This window comes from Ciconia boyciana, chromosome 2 (genome assembly GCF_034638445.1).
Source record: "Ciconia boyciana chromosome 2, ASM3463844v1, whole genome shotgun sequence".
Lineage (NCBI taxonomy): Eukaryota > Metazoa > Chordata > Aves > Ciconiiformes > Ciconiidae > Ciconia > Ciconia boyciana.
In genome coordinates, this window is record NC_132935.1 from 142,707,517 (window position 1) to 142,729,138 (window position 21,622).

Here is a 21,622-nt window from a genome sequence, read left to right on the forward strand (position 1 = left end):
ACAGTATTGTATGTAGTATTTAATTTTTAGCTCTTCTTTCCAGAAGCATTTTTATAAGTTTGACATTCAGTTATTTTCTTTTATACAACTGCTGTTTTTCAATGTATGATGAAAATTTCTCTTCGTTATGCCTGTATGTATATATTTATGCATGACCCGCCAGCGTCAACAAGCGGCACCGTCTGGCCGCTGCCGGCCGGGTCCGCGCCGCCCCGCCCGCCCGCGTTGCCGGGGCAGCGGCGAGGCCGCCGCCATGAGCAGGAGGAGGCTGCAGCAGCTGGTGGACTCGCTGGGCCGATCCGCCAAGCACTGTGAGTGAGTCTGGGGGCCGATCGGCCGAGCACTGTGCCTGAGTCTGGGGGCCGATCCGCCGAGCACTGTGCCTGAGTCTGGGGGCCGATCCGCCGAGCACTGTGCCTGAGTCTGGGGGCGGCAGGCGTCCCGGCACGGCACACGGCCCCCGCGCCCGGCCCGGCCGCCTGAGCGGGGCGGTGGGCTGCGGGAGCCGTGCCTCCGCCGCCGCCCGAGGGGCGTTCGCTGCTCCCGGCGGCCTCCCGTTGTCCCCTGTGCTCATTCTGTGGCCCTATTCACCACGCACCCCCCCCAAGAGGGGCACTTCCCACCGCCCCCTTAGGAGCAGCGGGTACGGGGCGCAGGGGTGTGGGGCAGTCGGGTTAATGGTTAACACCCGAGGCGTCCGGGCCCTGTAGCTTCCCTGCGCCTGGCGTGTGTTTTTACCAAGTTATAAAAGACGTTCGCTTGTGTTTTGGCTGGGCAGTTAATAAAAGAGAAGTGGAATGTCTGATCAAGCTCTTCGACACGCTGGTGGCCGAGTCCAGCAACCGCTTTGCTGCGGTCGGCTTTGACCGGAACATGTTCAGAGACACTCTGCACAGCGCGTTTGGCATGACGGATGACATGATCATGGACAGAGGTGAGACCGATAGGTCTAAAAAAGATGTCAGATTTTAGTTTACATTGTTGACCCGATGAGCATGCCTAGGCAAAATAGTGCCGTCTCATCCCTGTAAGGATAGCAAAGGAAGAGTTATGCTCAGGAGCTGCTGAGCAAAGGGTGTCTTTTTTTCTTTTTTCTTTATGCGGAACAGTTTTCCCTTAGTTCAGGGTAGCTCACGCTCTTGTACGAGGGAGGCCAGCCAGAGGCAGCGGTAGTGCTATTCTGTGGCAGTTTCTATCCCAGTCACTGTAGTGTCGTGACAGAAGAGGGCAGCATGGTGTCACTTTCCCCTTTTCTCCGGTGTTTCCACCAGGAGCCGCAGTCACTGCTGCTGGTGGACAGCTGTCTCCGGCTTAGAGGTCCCAGAGGGGCATTTCGTTAGAGTGGATAACTTCTGGAATAGAGGTGCTGTGAACAGCACTGAAGTGACTAGGCAGACAATACAGGGAGATCAGAGTCATGAGCCAAATAACCCCTTGAAAATATAGTGATTTCACAGATCAACGAGAGCCACATTTGCAGTTACGGTGAAAGTTGCATGAATGATCTCTGATGTACAGGTGTCTAGAGGAAGATGTGGAGGAGGCATGAGTCTGCAATTCTTTTCAGTCTCAGGCCACCAAGAGCCACCCCTTGGTTCAACTTTCTCCCGCTCTCTAGCAGGAGGGGTATTTAAATGCCATTTTATGCAACAAGTCAAGTGTGTCTTGGAAAATGCCTTACACGGACGCATTCATAAAAATTATTTTAATGCTTACATACCAGGGGACTGATTTAAGTTGCAAAAGCAAAGCTATTGTTTTCCAGTTCCAAAATGCATGGCTCTGCATGTAGAGGTGTTCCTGTAACCAACTTACTAATTAACATTCTAAAATATGAATTCGTGATAGATGTTCGTTGATGCTTTGAATTGTATCTTGGATTTGAGGTACTATATTACAGGCTGTTATAAATAGTGAAGCTGCAAGACTGAAACTTTCTGATTTCAGGGAAGGGAGAAGAAAAAAAATCTTGGTACATGAAAGACAGGAGCAGGTTATTTTTCTTTGTATATTTAAAATATTTATGTATTGTTTCTAGGATTCCTTCCTCCATGATTTTCTGAGACAAAACCTAGTAATGAAAATCCTCTTCTACGTGCAAATATGCCTTAGTGTAAGGGATATTGGTTTATTTGGTTTATGTCTGCATGGAAGCATATTTCCTGTAGTTGTTTAAGTCAGGAAAGCAACAGATGAAACAAAATGTCTTATCCCAGGAGGATTCTGGAGTGGAAGATCGGTAGACTAAGGGGTGAGATCCCCTTCATTGTTATGGCTTAGAAAGATTCAAGAAGGGTAATCATACCTTGATGAAAGCAGAGAAACATCTTTAGAAATAATACGTTTTTATATTTTCACTGAATTTAAGAAAATATTTGTTTGTGTTTCCCTATTATATAAATTTAAAATGTATCTAATACACTTCTCAGTGTTCCGCACTTTTGATAGAGACAACGATAGCTGCATCAGTGTGGTGGAATGGGTGGAAGGCTTATCAGTATTTCTTCGGGGGACATTGGAAGAAAGGATTAAATGTAAGGTTCATCTGCATGCTACTATTTAGTAGCAGTCATGGAATCTATGACTATTAAATTACATATTTCTTTTGTTATAATTTATTAGTTACTCTTACAAAGTATTTGGTAATTGAAGAGTTTTCTTCTGTGTAGTTTAATGCAATGAAACTGAATACTGAGTGGCTTCTCTGAGACAGAGATTATTCTGTGTAAACTGCTGTTATCATAGCTGCCACCTTATTTTGTTGCTGACAAAAACTAGCTCTTGAACCAAAGCTTGTTCTACAGCATACGGTTTTTTTGACAGAATATATGTTTTTGTATTCACACACAAAATTAGAAAGAAGCAGATGTAGCTCAAGGGTGATTTTGGCTGAATAAGAGAGTCTCAAACCAACCAAGCCCTGTGCCAACATTCATTTACTGGCACAATGGGGACACAGCAGCAGTTGCATTAGTTCTAGCAGTTCTTCAGCCTGGAAGCATAGATGGAAAAACTGAGTCTGTTTGTAAGATGGTCATGAGAAGCTCCGCAGTAATGATGGAGAAAGATAGGAGAGAAAAAATAGCAAGAACTCCAGAATTTTAAGAAGCAGGGGGAGAAAAAAAGGGGGATAGGGTTGGGGGAAAATATAATAAAGAAAGGAGAGTGACAGCATGTTGTTTCCATAGTTCCCAGTTTGCAGCATCAGCTATCCTTAATGCCCTATATAAATTCATCATAAAGCATTGTGCTGGAAGGTGGCCTGGGATGTAATTCAGTACATCAGTACAACCACAAGCAGTAAAATATGCAGCCCTGCTGTAAGCGCTATAGAATATACTAGAGTGTAGCGATATACAGTGTTGTCTGTCATAAATGTATGCCAGCGCAATTTTTCACTGTAGGCTTAGCCTTTAGCAGAAATAAACCTCTTATGTTCCAAAACTGAGTGAGTTTTGTTTGTTTGTTTAAGTAAGTTTTGTGAAGGCGAGTAAAGTTTATTACGGTCATAGATTTCTGATTCCAGAGAGGTAGAAACAATTAGAAGATAAATTAGGCAGATACTCATACCTAAAATACTCTTACAGATATTTTCTCTTTGCATTAAGGGATACTTAGTTGTCTTTTCCATGCTAGTACAGCTCATTCTTCTTTTTCCTCTACTTTTCTAACTCAACTTCTGAAATAACTAGGATGTGTTTTGTAGGTGCAAAGCCCTTCTGATATAGACAGCTGGTCCCCACCATGGGAAATTGGGCTTCTAAACCAGAACCTTGTTTATATTCTAAATTGACAATTTTAGAGAAGTTAAGATCTTTAAGTTACTATGGTTTCTGTGAACTGAAGATTATTTATTTGAGCAGAAATAGATTTTAACTATGAAGAGTAAATAGGCAATAATTGACTAGTATATGTATCAAAATGCAATACATATATTTCATATATAAATATTATATATGGTAAATGTGGCTCAATAGATATGCTGTACAACATCCAATTCACATTTTCCGTCTATAGGTAACAGACAGCTTTAATGGTGTGTGATATACCTTGTATGAACTTTAAATTTATTTATCTTTCAAAAAGACTGTTTTGAGGTTTACGACCTGAATGGTGATGGATACATTTCAAGAGAGGAAATGTTTCAAATGCTGAAAAACAGCCTTCTCAAACAACCATCAGAAGAAGATCCTGATGAGGGAATTAAGGACTTGGTAGACATAGCACTGAAGAAAATGGCAAGTACTTACTCATTGTGATACTTGACTATCTTTCAAACATTCATTAACTGAACCTTAGAACATTCCTATGAGGTAACAAAATACTGTGTCTGATTTACAGTGGGATTCTGAGCCACGGAGTTAGTTATGTACTTGAGATAAACAGGTCTCCTAAGGAAAGCCAGAAGTATAATCCAGATCTAATGAGTCCCAGTCCAGTATCCTCACATGAAACTGTTAATTTATTATGTGAATGTATTATAAACTTTATGTATAAACTAGCGGGTGTATGTGTGCATACACACATGTGCATGCCCAGTCAAAACAAAAGCCCAGTCAAAAGTGGAAAATTCAAAAGCGTAAGCTGCATTTATTCCAGTGTTAGGCATCTGCAGTAGCTTTATTATTAAGTACATTTTTATTTTATCAATTGATCATTAAATGTCTTTATCCAATTTATATTTACTATTAGAATAGTAACCTCAAGGTTATTCATGTAAAACTTGTCATACCGTGATTAATCTAGGATATCCAAATCAGCCAGGGACTGTTTTTCAACGTTTTCATCAAATCAAGAAATATAACCTCCTCTCCTATGGTGGTGTTCAGATATCTCACTTAAAACTAGGTCTTGAATTCCAACTCCTTTTATTTAACCCCATCTTTTCTATTTCTCAAGCCCACCCCTTTTGCAGAACCTCAGCTGAAAGATCCATCTTACCCGTAGTTCTTGACAGTGCTGAGTCTACTCTCACACAGAAGGCAAACTATGACTCAGCAATTTGTTCATCTTTGGAGCACCTACATGCTCAGCCTCCCTGCAGGTTGCATCCAAAATGAACACCCTCATGTTCTGGGCAGTTGATACGTGGGCTATGCTAGTCCAAGCACAAGCTCTATGCTCTAGACATAATGAATCTTCATATATGTAAGAACATACTATGAAATAATCATATACATAATCCTGTTTCAGCTTTTCCACGAGAACTTAATAACGTTCTGATACGTGTTTGAAGAATGTCCAGATCTGATTTGGCTGCTGGGCAGTTGTCCAAGTAGGATATTGCTGCCCATCTCAAATAACTAAACAACTAATTATTAGATACCCAAAAATGCATTTGTGGAGTCCGTCACTCAAAGAAGAAAAAACTACTCTTTGAGCAATTGCCTGTAGGTACAACTGCATTGTGACTAAGCATATGCCTAGTCCCATGATAACTGTTTTCATACTTAATGTGTGAATGCATTTGTAATGAACATGTTCATGCCCTGCTCTCCCTTGTGCTGAGGAGTGTAAAAGGTAGAGGGTACCTGGCCACTTCTGTTTATCTTAAGCATCCAGTGGCAGGTTTTCCTGTCCAGGAATCTCTCTCTCTGCATAGCTCCTTGCCTCTGCTTTTCTGGCCATTAGAACCTGTGCTCCCTGCATGTTCACCAGCTATCATGGTTCCATGGCTTGATCTTCAAAAGTTTTGATTTGGCCCTGTGCCTTGAACACTAGTCATATCCACCCATCAATCTTCACTTAAAGCCTTTATTTTATATGGTTTAAACAAGTACTTATGCTCACTGTAGTGTTTGTTGGTGTTTTAAGCTGCCACATCAGTAGAAACAGGTTTTCAAATTGCAGAAATACTAAAAACTTTAGTTGCTTTTACTAAAAAAAGCTAAAAACTTTAGTAGCTAAAAACTAAAAACTTCAGTAAACTATAGTAAACTAAAGTAAACTTCAGTAAACTATACTAAAAACTTTAGTAGCTAAAACTTTAGATGCTTTTTCCACCCCCAGAAGAATATTCTGCTATGCTGAGATTCTGCAGTACGAAAGAAGTGGGCTGGCATCAGCATACCCCACCGTATGCTTCTGGGTGCTGTATGTGAAAAAGACAGGGCAGAAGTATGCCTATGATGCAGACCACTAGGGTAAAGTATTTCCAGCCTCATGAATAGGGTGTCGGTACATTCATGGTGTAAATACATATACAGAACGTATATGTATACATATACATACATATACAGTATGTATTTGAAGTCTCCTAATTTGTCTCAGTGGAACTGTGCTTGAGATTTGTCCATGCAATTCTCACCTCAGCCTCTTCCCATGTTAAAGTTTTGCCTTCTCTGGAGTTCTGTTAACAAAGCTGTATGAGATAGTTGAGCTTGCTCCACCTTTTATGCCTTAGGTAGAGGCAAATGATACAGCTCTTGTCTGAGCAGAGACTGATGGCCCAAAGAAAATTATTTTTCTATACACTCAAACTAAAAATAGAATCCATGTGAATAAAATGTCTGTGAAACAAAAAGACAGTTAACTACAAGTGATCATCCTTTGCTGAAGAGTTCCCTTCCTTTTGTAGGACTATGATCATGATGGCAAGCTTTCTTTTATGGACTTTGAAAAAGCGGTCAGAGATGAAAATCTTCTCTTAGAAGCCTTTGGACCATGTTTGCCAGACATAAAGGTACATCAACCTTGAGTTTAAAAAAGTGCAAATACTTTCTGTACTATTGTTAAGGAGGTGTATGTATTATGGTATTAACTGTCATTACATGGGGCCTGCTGAAGTTAGCTGATAAATGCTTCAGTTGAGCTACGCGTGTGCTGAGTTCGTATCTACCTTTCACAGCGCCGATGTTTCCTTGTACAGTCAAACACTGGTACCAGAGAATATAAGAACACATTGTTACTCAATGGTTGTCTGCCCTGGGGCAGCAATATAATGAATGATCCTCAGTGAGCACCCGCTCAGAAAATGAGACCATTCTCTTGAATTGTTTATCTGAAAGCTCTCCAGGAATACAACTTTTATTTTGCTTTCTTCAGTGCCACTGGCAACACTGCCATCACCTCCCTTATAGCTTCTTTTGGGAGAGGCTGGTAACTTTCTGAAAAAAATACCTCGAGAGTGTTCTTCATCTCAGAGTGTGGCACTGCTGTTTTTTAATTACATCTAACTGGGCTTTATTTATTAGCAATATATCTAATTCAATTCAGAATTCTTTTTTTTTTGTTTTTTTGAAGATGGTAATTTAGAACATGCTCATTTCCTCGGTGTTAAGTTCAACTGTGGAGAGCATTTCTGCTCTATAATAAAGAATATTTTTTTTCCTAATCCAATAATCATTATTCTATTTGAACTCTGTGTCATTTTTAAATCCTGAAAGTTGTGCCTTCATAGAGATGGAAAAACAAAATTCTGAAATACATGCAGTGGTTCCTAGAAACAGAAAAGTTGTGTAAGACTGCCAGAAACACGGCAAGTTTTCATTTGCTGGAAACCTACACTTCCTGCCAGCTCACCTACCTGGTAGGCTGGAGGATAGGAAGAAAGAGTCTTGTAGCCATGATTGCAGGCTGTATTATATCACATCTGCTGCAAAACAGCTGTTCCCAAAATGCCAGACTTCTCCTGGCAGGCTGTCACAAGACTTTCAAAGGTTTGGGAAAAGCCAGGTCAGTATTCTGTTTTTTACACCAGTGAAAAGGTTTTTAAAAGTTTCTGAACAAAATTACGTTCACTAATCAGCATAGAAAAATTACTTGCTTTCTGTCAGTGTTGGTGATAAAGCAGGTACACAATTCAGGCTAATCATGGCAAGAGGTGGAAAACTCGGCTTGTTTCTTGCTTACAGTATTTGTGCCCTCTGTTCTGTACCCTATCCAACTGTTGCCTTTTTACTAGGTCTCTAGTTTCACTGTTAAAAGAGAACTCTATTTACATGTCCTTTCAAGCCCTAAAAGGAATAAGTAAATTTTGGCTATGAGCTTTACATGAAGAAAACCCATAATTTACTAGATTTCCTAGTGGGGTTATGCTGGGGAATTTTAATTGTACCCCTTGACACACATTAAACACTCAGTTATACTTAAATACATTTTTTAAAAAATGTAATTAACAACTTACGGGACAGAGTCCTGCCACCATAAGCAGTTCTACAAGGAGTCTGCAAAGATGTGGCACAAGCCAATTCCTTACATACACTTGCACCAGCACCAATCCTGTGAGTGTCAGCGTGGGGCACCTTAGCCCAGCATTGTGTTCACCCCCTCCCCAGCGCCAGTTCTGCTTCCCAAAAGTGGCCCCTGAGCGCTCCCACTCCAGGACTGTTACAACACAATGCTGCGGATATTTCTTATCACCAAGGGAAATTTCACTCCTTTACATTAAGTCATCTCAGTCTCTGGCATTTCTGCTTCCACTCAGTTTAACTCGTTCTGCAGCTAGGCCTTCTTGCCCTCCATGCCCAGATCACTCCTTGGTCACACATTACCACTGCTGAGCAGTTACAATTTGAATTTCCCCTTCAGCTATAACTTTGAATGTTCTGACTAGTCTCTCGGTGATGGCATCATAAATGCTATGGAATTTACCTTTTCTAAGCTAAAAAGCAGGAGGTAGCCTAAGTGTAAGGACTGTCACTGCTTATACATTTCAGTTTAGCATCTTTTCCGATTCAATTTCAATCCTTTAGTTAACTGAAAATGAACTTTTTTTTTTTTTTTTTTTTAAACAGAGCAGCATGGCATTTGAACAGAAAACTTTCCGGGAAACTCGTAAACTGTAACTCCAAGTGGAATACTATTGTAAGAGGGTTTTTCTTCACCATTCTTCATGGTATAGTAAAAATAGGAGCAACTTGAAACTATTACAAAGTTTCAGTATTCCTTTACTGTAAAAGCTACTGAATAAATAGAATTTACTTGTGTTACTCTACCTACATACAGTTCTTCAGTGAGTTATGAAATATGTTATAGTATGAAGTACACAGGACAAGATTGCGACAATAATATATTATACTGGTTTGTTCATTCCAAGAAACAAATTGATACAATTTTTGACAGGGAATTGCTTGGAAATACAGTATAAAATAGTTTTATTTTTACATAAAAAATAAGTATTTTAAACTATATCCTTTACAAAAAGAACTGTTGGAAGATGGTGCCAGCAGTATCTATATTCTTCTTCTCTGCTTTACAAGTGGTTTGGCTGAGCTACACTCCTTCTTTTCCACAGATGTTCTTGAAACAGAATCTGCTACCTAAATTGGGGGGGAGGGGAAGAAAAATCTTAGTAAACTGTAACCACTCCTTTTTTATGCTAGTTTTAGAGTAAGGCCATGTCTCCAATATTTGAGTATTGGGAGGGATGTATTACTATAATCACACTTGTATTGAATTTTCCTGCAGGAAGAGGGAAAAAATTAACACCAAAGGCAGCATTAAACACAAGAGGTAAAACTAGAAAACAGAAGTGTTAGCAGTACTATTTTTATATTTTAACCGCACAAACTAATTTCAGATACTCAATGATAGAGTGTTACATCTCTTATCACCCCTCTCCCTATCAGAGCTGTTTTCAAAGTAAGGTGTAGTATGCTTTTTAAACTCTAGTATTCTAGGAAGAAGAGGGAAGGGAAAGGAAAAACGTTGTGTTTTGACACATATTTTAGAAATGTATTTAATGTAAGGGGTACTTATGTATCAAGTTGACTGGAGATAAGCTCTTTCAAATCAGTCTAGTTAGTCATAGTCAAGGGAGCTTTTTCATATCTTAATTTAAATGGAAACATATATCAGGAGTGTTTGACCTGCTAATTGATTAATATCCTCCATAAAAGGTTATATAGCTTAAGACATGCTTCTCAGCATGGTTCTGTACATCTTTTAATGCCATAAGTAGTGTTGGAGTTTTACATTGAACTCTGACTTCATTATTTTTCACTGCCTTTCAGTCAGAAACCAGATACAAGTACCACACTGGAGTCAGCAGGACTACCTCCAAAGTTGTTATGCCTCCCCACATGGAAAAAAAAAAAAGTGTCATTTACTAAAAATCATTTAGGACCATGCACTGACATTTATACTTGCTGAAGTTTAGTGTAAGAGGTATGGAGTAGAATGGCCTGCAATATTCTCCATTATGAAAGAGTTAAGTAGTAAGAACGCTAGCTTTAAGTGGCAAATAAACTGGTAATACTGAATAAATGTTGAATTAAGTTATCTTAGGGTCTCTATTTTTATGGATAACAAGCACATCATATATATGTTTGAAAATGAAAATATGAGAACTTTCAGAATCCATACCTCTTTCAGTTTATTTCGAATTAATGTAGCAGAAGCATTCAATGAATCATCATCCATATCCACTTTAGGTATTTCTGGTAGCTGTGGACCAATAATGACTTCACTATTGTCTGCACTTGTTCCAATGAGGGAAAACTTGTTACCTTCTTCTCTCTTCCTCTTACGTTCTTGCAGGTGAGTTGTACGAGGCATAAACCTATCGATTCCATTACCAATTGGAACTATTCTTTGCTGCATTAAAGGAGTTGGTGGAGTACATCTTCCCGGCTGTACATTTAGAGTTAGGGATGTGCTTTGACCAAAGTACCCAGAATTTTCAGCACAATTGTCATCATACTGGGGAAGCGTCCACAGGCTCTGATTATGATTCCCAGATGGATATCCTGTGTTTTGGGATACCCTGTGAGAACTTGTAAAGCAGGATGTGTCCCAGTTACCAGTTGTACATGACCCTGGTGTACTCCACGGACAGTCAGAGTTCTTTGAGACAGTCTTCTCAGGCCCCTCTACTTTCTTTAACACAAAGCAATCTTTAAAACAACAAAAAAAGTAGCTTCACTATTTCATGTCATCATTAGTTCTAACACATAACAAAAAACATTTAATACAATTACAGAAGCAATGTCAGTGATACTTCATTCCCAGCTACACCTTTCTGTGATTCTTTTTTCCTAAGTGGCACCTTTCAAACTAAACTTTTTCAGCCTAGTCCCTCTGCTGGTTTGTGAGGAATGCCTGTGCAGAATTATTTCAGCAGTTTTGAGAACATGAGGAAAATATTTCTAATGTTGCAAATCCATGATTTTTACTTCCAGTTATGATTTCAAGAAGGATAGGCTGTCTTGCAGCATTAAAAACACCCAGGTGTTTTGATGTTAAAATCAGTGTTTTTACTCCCTTTAAATATCCTCATGCAATGAATAATAATATCAAAGTACATAAGCACAAGAAAGGAGAAGCCTGTGCTTGGCCATTTGCTTATTTCTCAGCTTGCCCAGGCCTTCAGTGCTGCCTGGGAACTCTGCAGTACAGTAGCCTTTGTAAACCCAGTCCATTCTTAGCATTCCTCCAGTGTCGATATGTATGCTGGAGAAATTTTTTGTTGAAGGTTCTGGTATAGTCACCTTTCTTACAAACTCTCCCTTTGGGCATGCCTGAACAAGCTGGAACAAGAGTGAAAAGATGATCCCAAATTTCCTGCCAGTGCTTGAAATTTCTGATAACGTTTTGAAAACAAAACAAAAAGAGAAGGAAATACTTCATTATTAAAGCTTAAGCATTTATTTATTTTAGTCTTCACCAGAAGTGAAGAGTTGCTTTGAAAAGGATACAGCCCTCTAAATATTGAAAGATGTCTCCATTCTGCTGCAAACATACTTAAAATGCATCTTTAAAACAGCCAGATACCAAGCATTTTCTTTAATGGGCACTTTAACCAAAACCCCACCCACCACTGAAGTTAGATGTTAAAAGGAAATTTAATTACAAACCTCTTTGATTTGTTGCTTTTGCTATATACTTTCTTCTATCCTGCAACTTCTCCCTAGTTTCTTGGACTGTTTCAAATTCTGGAGCGTAGCAAACATGCAGCAAACTACCAAAGAAACTTCGTTCATCCATTTTTTTCTTGGCCACCCTGAGGGGAATTACATTGTATTGGCAAAACTGAGGATTTTACTTCAACTCTCTAGAATCTTAAGAGATTGTAAATAAAGAAGGTGTAAAAGAATAAGACAGCAATAGGCAGATATTGCCCTGTCCAATACCTTGCACATTGCAGTTTTTGGAATTTTATAAGATAAACTTCAGTAAATTGCTCTGCTGGATATTCATCTAGAGCATGATACTCTTCAATGGCACCATATAATGCAAATTGTTCAACTAATTCCTTCATAACACCTAATGCAGGAACTCCTTGTATTAGTAAATAACGAGATTCCAAGTTGATAGTATAAACCTGGGGAAAAAAAAAAAAGAATAGAGTATTCTAAAATGTTCACATTCTTGCTTTACTGCAAAAGTAAGGAATTTTCTCTGTGTTTTCTGTTGTTCCTCAAATCCTCTGAGGATGCTGAAAATCCCTCTGTACTCTATTTTGACTTTGGACTCTTGCAGGAGCAGTAAGTGCAGAGTTATCTGAGACCTCTTCATCACCAAGCGGGAACTGAACTCAAGCTTCTTACTCAAAAGTAGAACACTCTAGACTTGAGTTGACTCTTCTGCATCAGGTCAGAGTACTGCCGTTTGCTGACTAAAATCTCAAAGTATCTGGCCAATTTCCTTGCAAGACTGACTGGTAACCAGTTAACATGAGGCACTGTCAAAATAAAGGAAACACCACTGTAAAACCTGTCTTGTTCACAGGCAGAGAGGCCACGCAGGTAAAATGCAGGAAGGAAAAAAAAAGTACCATGATTTATTGGGGCAGATCATGTGTGTGCAAAGCTGCCTCCTCGCTACAGTGATCAAACAGCATATGTTTTTAAGACAGACAGATACAAGTAAGATGCTGAGAGAAGCAACGTCTTCCCCCTGCAGGTTAAAAACCAAACAAACTACTCTTTTCTGCTTTGTATAATGACTGTCGCATAACACAGACTCTAAGGAAAGTTCTGTGACAGCTCATAACATACAATAGGTAGCCAAACCACAAGATCAAAGGGAATTCATTCTGATTTGTTAAAAAAACATTTAGATTGCATGAGCTACACATCCTTCTCAAAAAACAGCAAATGCAGGACAAAGAGGGAACCACTCGGGTAACCAGCCCTCAAACTTCCATCATAAAAGATACTCTCTGCAAATAGGTCACATAAATTGTTCTTGTGATGGCAGCTTACTCCTACCTGCTCTCTTTCTGACATCAGCCCTAGAAGGTGCCTTTACAGCACACTGTATGTTAAGTGCACACCTAAAAAGCAAATCCAGCATTTTTGCTGCTGCAACGAGAAGTTCCTGCTATGCAGCAGGCAAGGCTCATGATGTGGCCTTCCCCTCATCCCCCCAGGAGCTGCTGGACACCAGAGCTTAGGTACAAAAGCAGCCTGGTGCACGCGAGGCCTGCCAGGTCCAGTGGCACCGCGTACCCAACTGCGTGTTGGCTAACAACAGCAACACCCAGTTCCGCAAGTCTCCTCGCGCTGCTCTTAACCGTTAGGTTTATATTTTGCACACAACTAGCCTACTTGTGCTACATGCGTTTCTAAGTGATTAATTTCCAAAATGCAACGTGGGAGTCACTAGATTTACCAGACCCAACTCCAGCTATTCCTTCCGGTGTTACTGCCTGCCTGAGCCCACGCCCCGATGCACCTCAGCAGCAAGGAGAGAAGAACCGGAAAACATCCAGAAGGCGACAAGTACTAATAAAAGCGACCAGACGGCGACGCAGCTGTAGCGGGAGGAACGCGGGGAGCTCGGCTGGTGAGCCCCCTCTCCCCGAGAAGCCGCGGCCAATAATCCCGGCCGCGAGCCGGGCTGCTGCAGCCCGCTCCAGCCCCGCCCGCAGCCCGCTCCAGCGGCGCTCCGGGACCGGGGCCGCCCCGCTGGGGTCCCGCACGGGCAGATCCACGCCGCGGCCCCGCCAGCAGCCCCCGGCCGCCCTCCCAGCGGAGGCGGCCCTAACACGGGCCCCGGCCCGCGGAAGGCCCAGGCCGGCCCCACCTTCACGGCGCGCGGCCTCCGCCCCTCCCGGTACTTGGCGCGCGACTCGCAGACCCCCAGCTGCGCGTGGTGCTTGCAGGCATCGCCCAGCCCGCCGCCGGTACCGCTGCCGCCGGCCGCCATCTTCCCATCACCCACCGCGCCCCGCCTAGGCAGCTCTAGCTGCTTGCCGAGAGAACAGCCAATCACGCAATGGACAGAACTCTCATTGGCTCCTACTGAGGCGGAAATCGATGGTGTCGATAAACCAGACAGAAAGAGACGAAGCCCTCGATAGAGAAGCCAATCAGAGGCAGGGAATGCGTATATGCCGCGCCCGCATTGGCCGCCAGTGGGTCATACCATTGTCTCGGGGGTGACAGGGGGGAGAAGGGGGGATTTCGGGAAGGCCTGGCCCGCCCGCCCGCCTCCGAGTAGGCAGCTCCCTGCGAGGGCGGAGCGGGCGCGCAGTGGCGCCGGGCTGCGGGGCCCGGCCCGGCCGGCCGCCGGCATGTGGGGCAGCGGCAATCCCGGCGGAGGGGGAGCTGGAGCCGCCGCGGTGACGGTCATCCTGAGCAGGACCCGGGACTGCTTCCTGCACTTGCCTCCCGTGCTGGCCTCTCGCCTCCGCCTGCAGCAGGTACCGGGTCGGCTCCACTCGGGGCCTGGGCGGAGGGATGCCTCAGTCAGAGAGGATTGTGGGAGAGCACCGTCTCCCCCCCCCCCCGGCATCCCGTTGCTATGGTCACACGAAGAGCCCGCCTCCCTCCCGTCACGCGTCAGCCCTCCCCGCCGCGGTGTCGCTATGGTGACAGAGCGCGCGAGCCTCCCCCTGCAGGTGGGGGACCCCCTCACGGAGACGCAGCTGCTGTGTGGCCATAGCAACGGGCAGCCCCGCCCCTTGGCCCCGCGGCGCCTCACAGCGGGACCCCCTGCGCCGCCCCCGCCGCTCGGGTGGCCGGGCCCCGGGGCAGCGGCCACGGTTTGCCATCCCTTCTTCTTAATAAAATGCGGAAAAGACCGGAATTTCTCTCCCAACGCAGCCTTGCACTGTTGGCATCTGCGTCGCTCTCAGTAGCGTGTGTTTTATACCAGTTTTCACAGTAACTCGCCAGCATTAACTGAATAAGGTGTAAATGAATCTTTAAGGTAGGAGGTAAGTTGGTGAATCCAAGCAGAATCATAATTCTTGGTGTACATAAATCTGTCACTATATATTCCTGTATAGAAAGGGACTCCTGTCATGCGAAGTCCTATTAAGTGCATGGATCAGTTGCAGGAAGCGCACCTTAGAGTTTAAGTAACACTTCACACATGAAAACACGAGCAAAGCCTGCGTGCATCCCCTGTGCGATGAACATGAGAATTAAGCATCTGCTAGCAGGACAGGATGAAAAATGGCAGGAATGAGCGGGTGAAGAGGAGGAGATGGGACCGAAGCTCGGGAGTGGAGATGGCGGCCGCAGTCCTGGCGAAGCCCTTCTTGGCCAGGCTGGCCTCACCCAGCGTGTGCAACCCACTAGTTTCCCAAAAAGGACATTTCACAAAAGCAAAATCATCTAGACTTGTAAAAACCTGCTCTTTTTTCTTTGGGGTAGGAGAAGGAGGTTGGTGTTGTTGCAAGAAATCCGGTATAAAAGTTAGCTTCATTTCTCCTACGGTTTCTAGATGTTTTACAAATTTGCTGGCAAGAGAGAGGAAAAAGGAGTGTAATTGCTTTGAACTCTTGTAGCATCATTCTGTACATAGTTGATTATTGTGGGCTCCTGCTTTTACTTAACATGATCTGCAAAATTAAAGTATATCATCTCCGAAATCTTGATAGAAATAGCATATTAAATGCAAACTCTTGAATAAAAATGTTAAAACGGGGATAAATAATTATGTTAATAGATTACACTGAGTAAATCATACAAAAACTTAAATGGAATTGAAAGCTAAATCTAATTGCAGAAGGTATTAGATAAGTGGGTGATAAAATGGTTTACGGAAGTCAACGTTGTGTGAAGATTAAGACACTCGGGGAGAGGCTTTATCTGTGTGAATACAGGGAAGAGCTGTAAATTAAATATTATGTTTGGTAAAAGGATCTTGGAAACATTGTAGATATCATTATCCCACAAGTGTGAGGTTGTTTACCCAGTTTGTGAGATGCTGGTATACACACAGGGCAGAGGTATTTTATTTCATGTCTGTGCAGAGATGGGTGCTAGGTGGTAGCTCCACAAAGCTAGCACTAAGTTCAGTCATACAGGTACAGTATTTATACAGTCTAGTTATGCATATGCATAAGTAATTACACAAAGCAGTTTTCTATTGCTCTACATTTCTCTTATTTCAACTTAAAGCTAAAGTGCTACTTTAATATTCTGCACATGCTCAAAGGTGAAGGGTCTGTGCTTGGGCCAGGGTCTCTAGCTCGAGGGCTGTGACTTTTAGTATTATAAGGAGGACAGTTCATGTGAGGGTGCTTCTTATCACACTTCTAGTTGTTTCAGATTATTCCCAAAACATCTTAATTAGCTTACATGTTTCTCCAGGATGTGCTTTACTCCCAAGGACAGTAATTCTTGTTTAGACGTTCTGCTTTCCAGTCTGAATCCCCCTTATCAACTTTACGTAAGCCCTGGCCTTCCCCCAGCTCCTGTTAGACTATGCTGTTAGACTACAATTCCCCCCTTTGAGACTATGAGACTTTTCTTCATAGTCCTCATATCTCTCATTATTAGTTCTCATTAATAACTTGTACAATTAGTCATCTAGCACATTTTAAGGCAAAACTAACAACAGTACAGATTATTATCATGATGAGTACTATTATAATTATCGTTTGAAGTAAACTTGCCAACCATCCAGTTAGGGAGAATCCAAAATGTTTTGAATGAAATGAAAATGTTTCCAGAGTTTACCAAAAAGTCAAATAATATTTAAAATTATTAGGATACAGTTGAGAACAAAACAGAAACATCACTATGTTAACAAGTAAATCTGTGGTATATCTACAGGGTACATTGTCTTGGTCACTTGATTTTCATAAAAATAGTCCTTTTTGGAAAAAAAATACAGAAAATGTCAGTTGAGTGATACAATGTAGGATATAATATCTTTATATGGAAACTGAATATATTAAGATTCTTCAGTTTGGAATCAGAATAGCTGAGCGGTTCTGAAACAGATTGATAAAACCATTGTGGTCTGAGTTTGTGTGACTTGTGACTTAGTTTACACATTCCTCAGCTCACGAGAGCACTCTTGGAGTCCATGCGAATGTTAAAATGCATGTGAAGTTTAAGCATATGCTTATGTTTCTTCCTCATTTGGGAAACAGAAATATGGAAATTATACATTTCTGTAATACAGAAATGCATTTATAAATTTCTGTAAGTTATACATTTCTGTAAGATATTTGTTTGATAGAGTATATTACAGAAGGGAAGAGGAATTATTTCCCTTACTTAAAAATAGTCCATAAAAATTAAAAGCTGTTTAAAAATTGAAACCAACATGCACTTCTATGTTGAGAGTTGTGCAGATAGGTAACATGGAGAAGAATTCTAAGGAAGGTCTTGGTTATTAAGAAGTTGGTCAGTCTGTCAGAATTTAAAAAAAAAATAATCTGTCATTGCTAACAGAAACACCATTTACTAACATGTTGTAAACACTGCAAGTTATTGTTAGGGAATATTAATTAAAATAGGGCATGTAAAATCCAGAAAATATTTTTAATTCCTTTGATATCTCTAATCAAATACAGTTTAGGCTGACTAATAGTCATCTTATTTAGCTTGTTTGGTGTTAATTTATTTTATTTCTTTGAAACTCATAGAGCCAAGCTGTGAAAGTGTCCTGTGGTCATCAGCCTATATTTTTGAGCTGGATGGAAATCAGGCATCGAGGTCACCAAGGTGAAAATATTGCAGAGATTAACAGACATTTAGCAGAGAAACTTGGCATTACAGATGGAGAACAGGTTTGAAATGCAATCTTTTTTTCTTATTTAAATAAAGAGTATATTGCAAGATACCTGAAAAGGTATTAATGTACAAGTTAGCTGTGAACTTCTTGTTTCATGTATTTAGACAGTTACTTCATTTATATCTGCTCATAGGAGAAAGTAATAATCATGAAACGTCTCAAACATGAAAAGATTTGCTCATTAAATCATTAACAATTGCCTAAATAATGTTAGGATAGGCTTGTGGGTAGGTCTTTGCAGGGCTGGAGCCACCATCTGCAGTGCCATTAATTTTAGGAAAATACGCTTTTAAGCAATTAAACAATTTGGGAGTTACCTTATGAGAATATTTTGCCTGGAGTTCCTGTTATTTTAAAGTAATTATTGACTTACTGCATATTTCTTTTTGTTTGACTTATTTGGGGTTTAAATTTTCATCCATTTTTTCCCCCTTCACCGTATGTCCCGGTGTGTCCTCTTTGAACATGTATTTAAATTGGCGTCTTCCTCTTGGACACTGTGTTAAACTTCTTCTAAACGATTCTTTCATTGGACAGAAGTTGAAGAGATGCCCAAGAGGCAGGCAGAGCTTTCTGACATGGGCCTATTAAAATCTCAACATGCAGGGGTTTTTTTTTGTATTAATAGGTAAAGATTTAAACGAACAAGAATAGAAAAGTATTACCCTACACAGTGTTACTGTGTAGTATATTCATATCTGCCTATTCTCTCATATAGAAAATCTTATTCAGCGTAACAGAAGACATCAAAGAATGTGGCTCAAAGCAGTGTATTATCTTACCTTGTTTACTTTTTTAGCATATTCTCTCTAGAAATGATGTATATATTTGCAGAACTTTGCCACTGAACTAGTAAATTGTAAGGTAACTACCCTTTTTTGTTCTAGCAATTAATAGCCTTCAACAGAAAAACAATTGACAAAGGAAACCTAAGAAAACCTCACCCAGCTGTCGCCTGGAAATAATCATCTGTACAATCAAATGAATAAATGAATAATTAGGTAGTTTCACCATTGTTTTTTGATTCAGGAATTGCATGTTTGCTGTGTTTCATAATAATGTGCTCTTCTATTTACCATGTTGGGGAAAAGATATTCCTCTCAACTTTTGCTTCAAACTGAGGGCCTAGAGGAATTTAAAATCAGTTGTTACTTTTATAAAAGCTGACCTGAAATAAATCTCTCAGAGGACAGGTAACTAGTTTTATCTCAAGAGAAATTTAATGACGTTTATTTTAAAATGTATGACATGATATTGTTTGAAAATTGTTACTTTTTGTCAAATGGAACCTTTAGTAAAAATTAACTTTTGAAATAGATGTTTAATGCTTTCTGGAAAGCCTAAGCCACAATAGCTTTTATCGTTCCGCGTGGTACACAGGACCTTAAAACTGTTCTTTGGAAGTGGGGCTGCTTCCTGTGAAACCATTTGTAAAGGAGCTGATTTTGCTTTTGTATTGTACTTTTTCCTCATTTCTTCATCTGTTTCTGCCTTATCTAAATTTGTGCACAATTTGATGAATTTTTCAGCATTCTAGAGTCCAGGACATTTAAAAATAAAAAATGCAAAGACAGTTATGTGATCAATATGCATTAAAAATTGATTGGTTTTTGTCAGCTGATAAAGCACTTGATGCTTTTCACATTCCCTTCCATTCACAGTGCATTGAAGTCCCCAGGCATGCCTAATGCAATCCATTTCCAATATATTGAACATCCATTTTCTGCTTATGAACTACCTAGTGTCATTAAGAAGATGTATGTTCAAAGTAGTGAAAACGTATCATGAAAGAGATGTCAGTTTTCTAGGTGAATTAAAGATGGAGCTTTTCTGTGTTTAAAAATAAGAAAAATATTTTGAAATGGTGTTACTTTTGCCAGGTATTTCTTGAACCCTGTTCCCACGTCTCCTCCTGTCAGCAAGTAGAAGTGGAACCACTCTCAACAGATGATTGGGAAATTCTGGTAATAAAACCTTTTGCCCTGTTCACATCCTTTTCTTACAGATAACAGAGATTTTTACACAAGCAGTTTTTTGCACAATGCCCCATTCTTTTCAGCCCCTAAGGAAATACTAAATGTGGTGGGGTTTAATTGTATTTTATATTTCAAATGGTGTATTAGAAAGAGACGTAGAGTTTTTATCTTCAAACAAATGTTAAAAATGTATGCAGTATTTAGTTTATAATGTTATCACATTTTCCCAGGAACTGCATGCTTCCTCTCTTGAAAAACATCTTCTTGACCAGATTCGAGTAGTATTTCCAAAAGCCGTCTTTCCTGTATGGGTTGAACAGCACACTCACGTTTACATCAGAATTGGTAAGCAACAGTGAAGGCTCATGTGGCACCTTGAGTAAGCTGTTTTGCAAGAGTGGATGCATTCATTGACCTGCTTTGTTCATACTCAGGTACACTTACGCCAGCAGCCCCCTATGGGAGATTAGAGCCGTGCACGGAGCTTCTGATACTTCCCAAAACACGCGAACTTGAGGAAAATATCACCAGCACGCCTTCCACAGAAAGTGACATCTTGCTCAAAAGTTTTGTGAAAAATAACATGGAGCAAGAAGAAACAGTAAAGGATCCTTTTGCCAAACAACCTTACTTAAAGCCAGGAGTCCTTGAACAGAGTAAGGCTGATGCAAACATGACATTTGACTCAAACGTTCTCCCAAATATATGGAATTTCATAGGGAGCATTTTCTCTCATACATCTGAGCAGAAACAAAAGACTTTGTGTGATAAAGATGAAATGAGCACCTTCAAACACAAGCTGCTGAACCTAATTCACATGGATTCCATTTTTAGAGTATGTCAGTCCCAGCCTCCCAGCGTACAGAATGCGTCTGCCACTCATGCATTTCTGAAATGCAATGCTATTCATGTTTTTCCATGGAATTTAGAATTTATTGATTTGGATCCAAATCCTGTAGTATCTTATGGGAAAATTAATGAGCTGCTTTCCCCAAGACAGCGTCATCAAGAAGCAAAGCAAAATCTGCCATTTGAAAAGCAAAAGCATTTGACTAGTACGCAAGACAAAAATCATTCTAATTCTAATAGCAGTCAAGCATCCAGTGAGGGATCTGTTGTTCAAATCGTTTGGAACGGATTTGAAGACCTAAAGAGTGTCATAGAGTATGGCCACAGTGGGGAAGCCCTACATGCTGGAAGAGTTTGGGTCAGTTTGAGCACACTATCTTTTGGACTTTTTGTTGGATAATATTTTCTATTGGATAATTGTGGAACTGGCTAATTAACATGCAGTTTTGGGATATAGACTTTGTGTTAAGCTCTCAAGTAGAGTATGCTAGAACCAAATAATATTTACTAGAGCTGTGCTTTGCTAAGCTGTCTCATTCTGGACTGTGTTACTTAGCATCATCCTCAAAGATGTACGGTGTACTCTGGGTTTCTGCACCCTTAGCATTTTTGCACCAAATGGGGAAAATTCTTCAGTGTTTCTGGAGGGAATGCATGCTTTCTTCAAAATCTGTTGGTAGCCACTGCATACATGAGAATGCGAAAGTATCTACTTACATACATTCAGTAGTGCATAATGAGATTCTTTTCATCAGTTATCACCTTAAAATGTGCTTTGGACTCTAGGTGTCCTCAAACTGTAAAGTAATGGGATCACATATCCTAGTGCTACACGATGTTTGCAGGTGCTTTTGTGTACTCTTTAAAAGAAATCT

The 21,622-nt window shown here is 40.9% G+C and overlaps 3 protein-coding genes across 5 annotated transcripts in view; 2 read left to right on the plus strand and 1 right to left on the minus strand.

The window, feature by feature from the left end:
- The first annotated feature begins 149 nt into the window (after positions 1–149).
- Positions 150–9,028, plus strand: CLXN (calaxin). Its single transcript, XM_072854275.1, has 6 exons — positions 150–311; positions 779–934; positions 2,430–2,534; positions 4,087–4,238; positions 6,578–6,682; positions 8,736–9,028. Exons 1-6 carry the CDS (start codon positions 152–154, stop codon positions 8,784–8,786), a joined length of 729 nt encoding a protein of 242 aa, XP_072710376.1. The 5' UTR covers positions 150–151; the 3' UTR covers positions 8,787–9,028.
- On the minus strand, positions 9,025–14,126 carry RBM48 (RNA binding motif protein 48). Of its 2 annotated transcripts, none has more exons than XM_072854270.1 (5): positions 13,969–14,126; positions 12,072–12,262; positions 11,796–11,941; positions 10,306–10,835; positions 9,025–9,260 (listed from the first exon to the last, which is right to left on the minus strand). In XM_072854270.1, exons 1-5 carry the CDS (start codon positions 14,089–14,091, stop codon positions 9,174–9,176), a joined length of 1,077 nt encoding a protein of 358 aa, XP_072710371.1. In that variant the 5' UTR covers positions 14,092–14,126; the 3' UTR covers positions 9,025–9,173. The 2 variants fall into 2 exon arrangements, with proteins under 2 accessions (XP_072710371.1, XP_072710372.1); XM_072854271.1 differs by having other exon boundaries at positions 13,555–14,094.
- A 230-nt stretch (positions 14,127–14,356) lies between these two features.
- PEX1 (peroxisomal biogenesis factor 1) overlaps positions 14,357–21,622 on the plus strand; it is a 28,819-nt gene continuing 21,553 nt past the window's right edge. The window contains exons 1-5 of one of the 2 annotated variants that reach the window (XM_072854268.1): positions 14,357–14,587; positions 17,774–17,917; positions 19,803–19,886; positions 20,129–20,243; positions 20,333–21,105. In XM_072854268.1, the coding sequence (XP_072710369.1) occupies positions 14,459–14,587; positions 17,774–17,917; positions 19,803–19,886; positions 20,129–20,243; positions 20,333–21,105 (1,245 nt within the window). In that variant the 5' untranslated portion in view covers positions 14,357–14,458. Of the gene's footprint in view, positions 14,588–14,954; positions 15,104–17,773; positions 17,918–19,802; positions 19,887–20,128; positions 20,244–20,332; positions 21,106–21,622 lie in introns of those variants that run through there. The other variant, XM_072854269.1, reaches the window with a different exon arrangement.

Excerpts from the sequence above, each read along its gene's own strand:
- CLXN (XM_072854275.1), top strand. The coding sequence starts at position 152 with ATGACCCGCCAGCGTCAACAAGCGGCACCGTCTGGCCGCTGCCGGCCG. Across the intron at positions 312-778 it reads GGGCCGATCCGCCAAGCACT|TTAATAAAAGAGAAGTGGAA; the intron begins GTGAGTGAGTCT and ends TTGGCTGGGCAG. Across the intron at positions 935-2,429 it reads TGACATGATCATGGACAGAG|TGTTCCGCACTTTTGATAGA; the intron begins GTGAGACCGATA and ends TACACTTCTCAG.
- RBM48 (XM_072854270.1), bottom strand. The coding sequence starts at position 14,091 with ATGGCGGCCGGCGGCAGCGGTACCGGCGGCGGGCTGGGCGATGCCTGC. Across the intron at positions 10,836-11,795 it reads AAAAGCAACAAATCAAAGAG|ATTGCTTTGTGTTAAAGAAA; the intron begins GTTTGTAATTAA and ends GTTGTTTTAAAG. Across the intron at positions 9,261-10,305 it reads TTCGAAATAAACTGAAAGAG|GTAGCAGATTCTGTTTCAAG; the intron begins GTATGGATTCTG and ends CCCCCAATTTAG.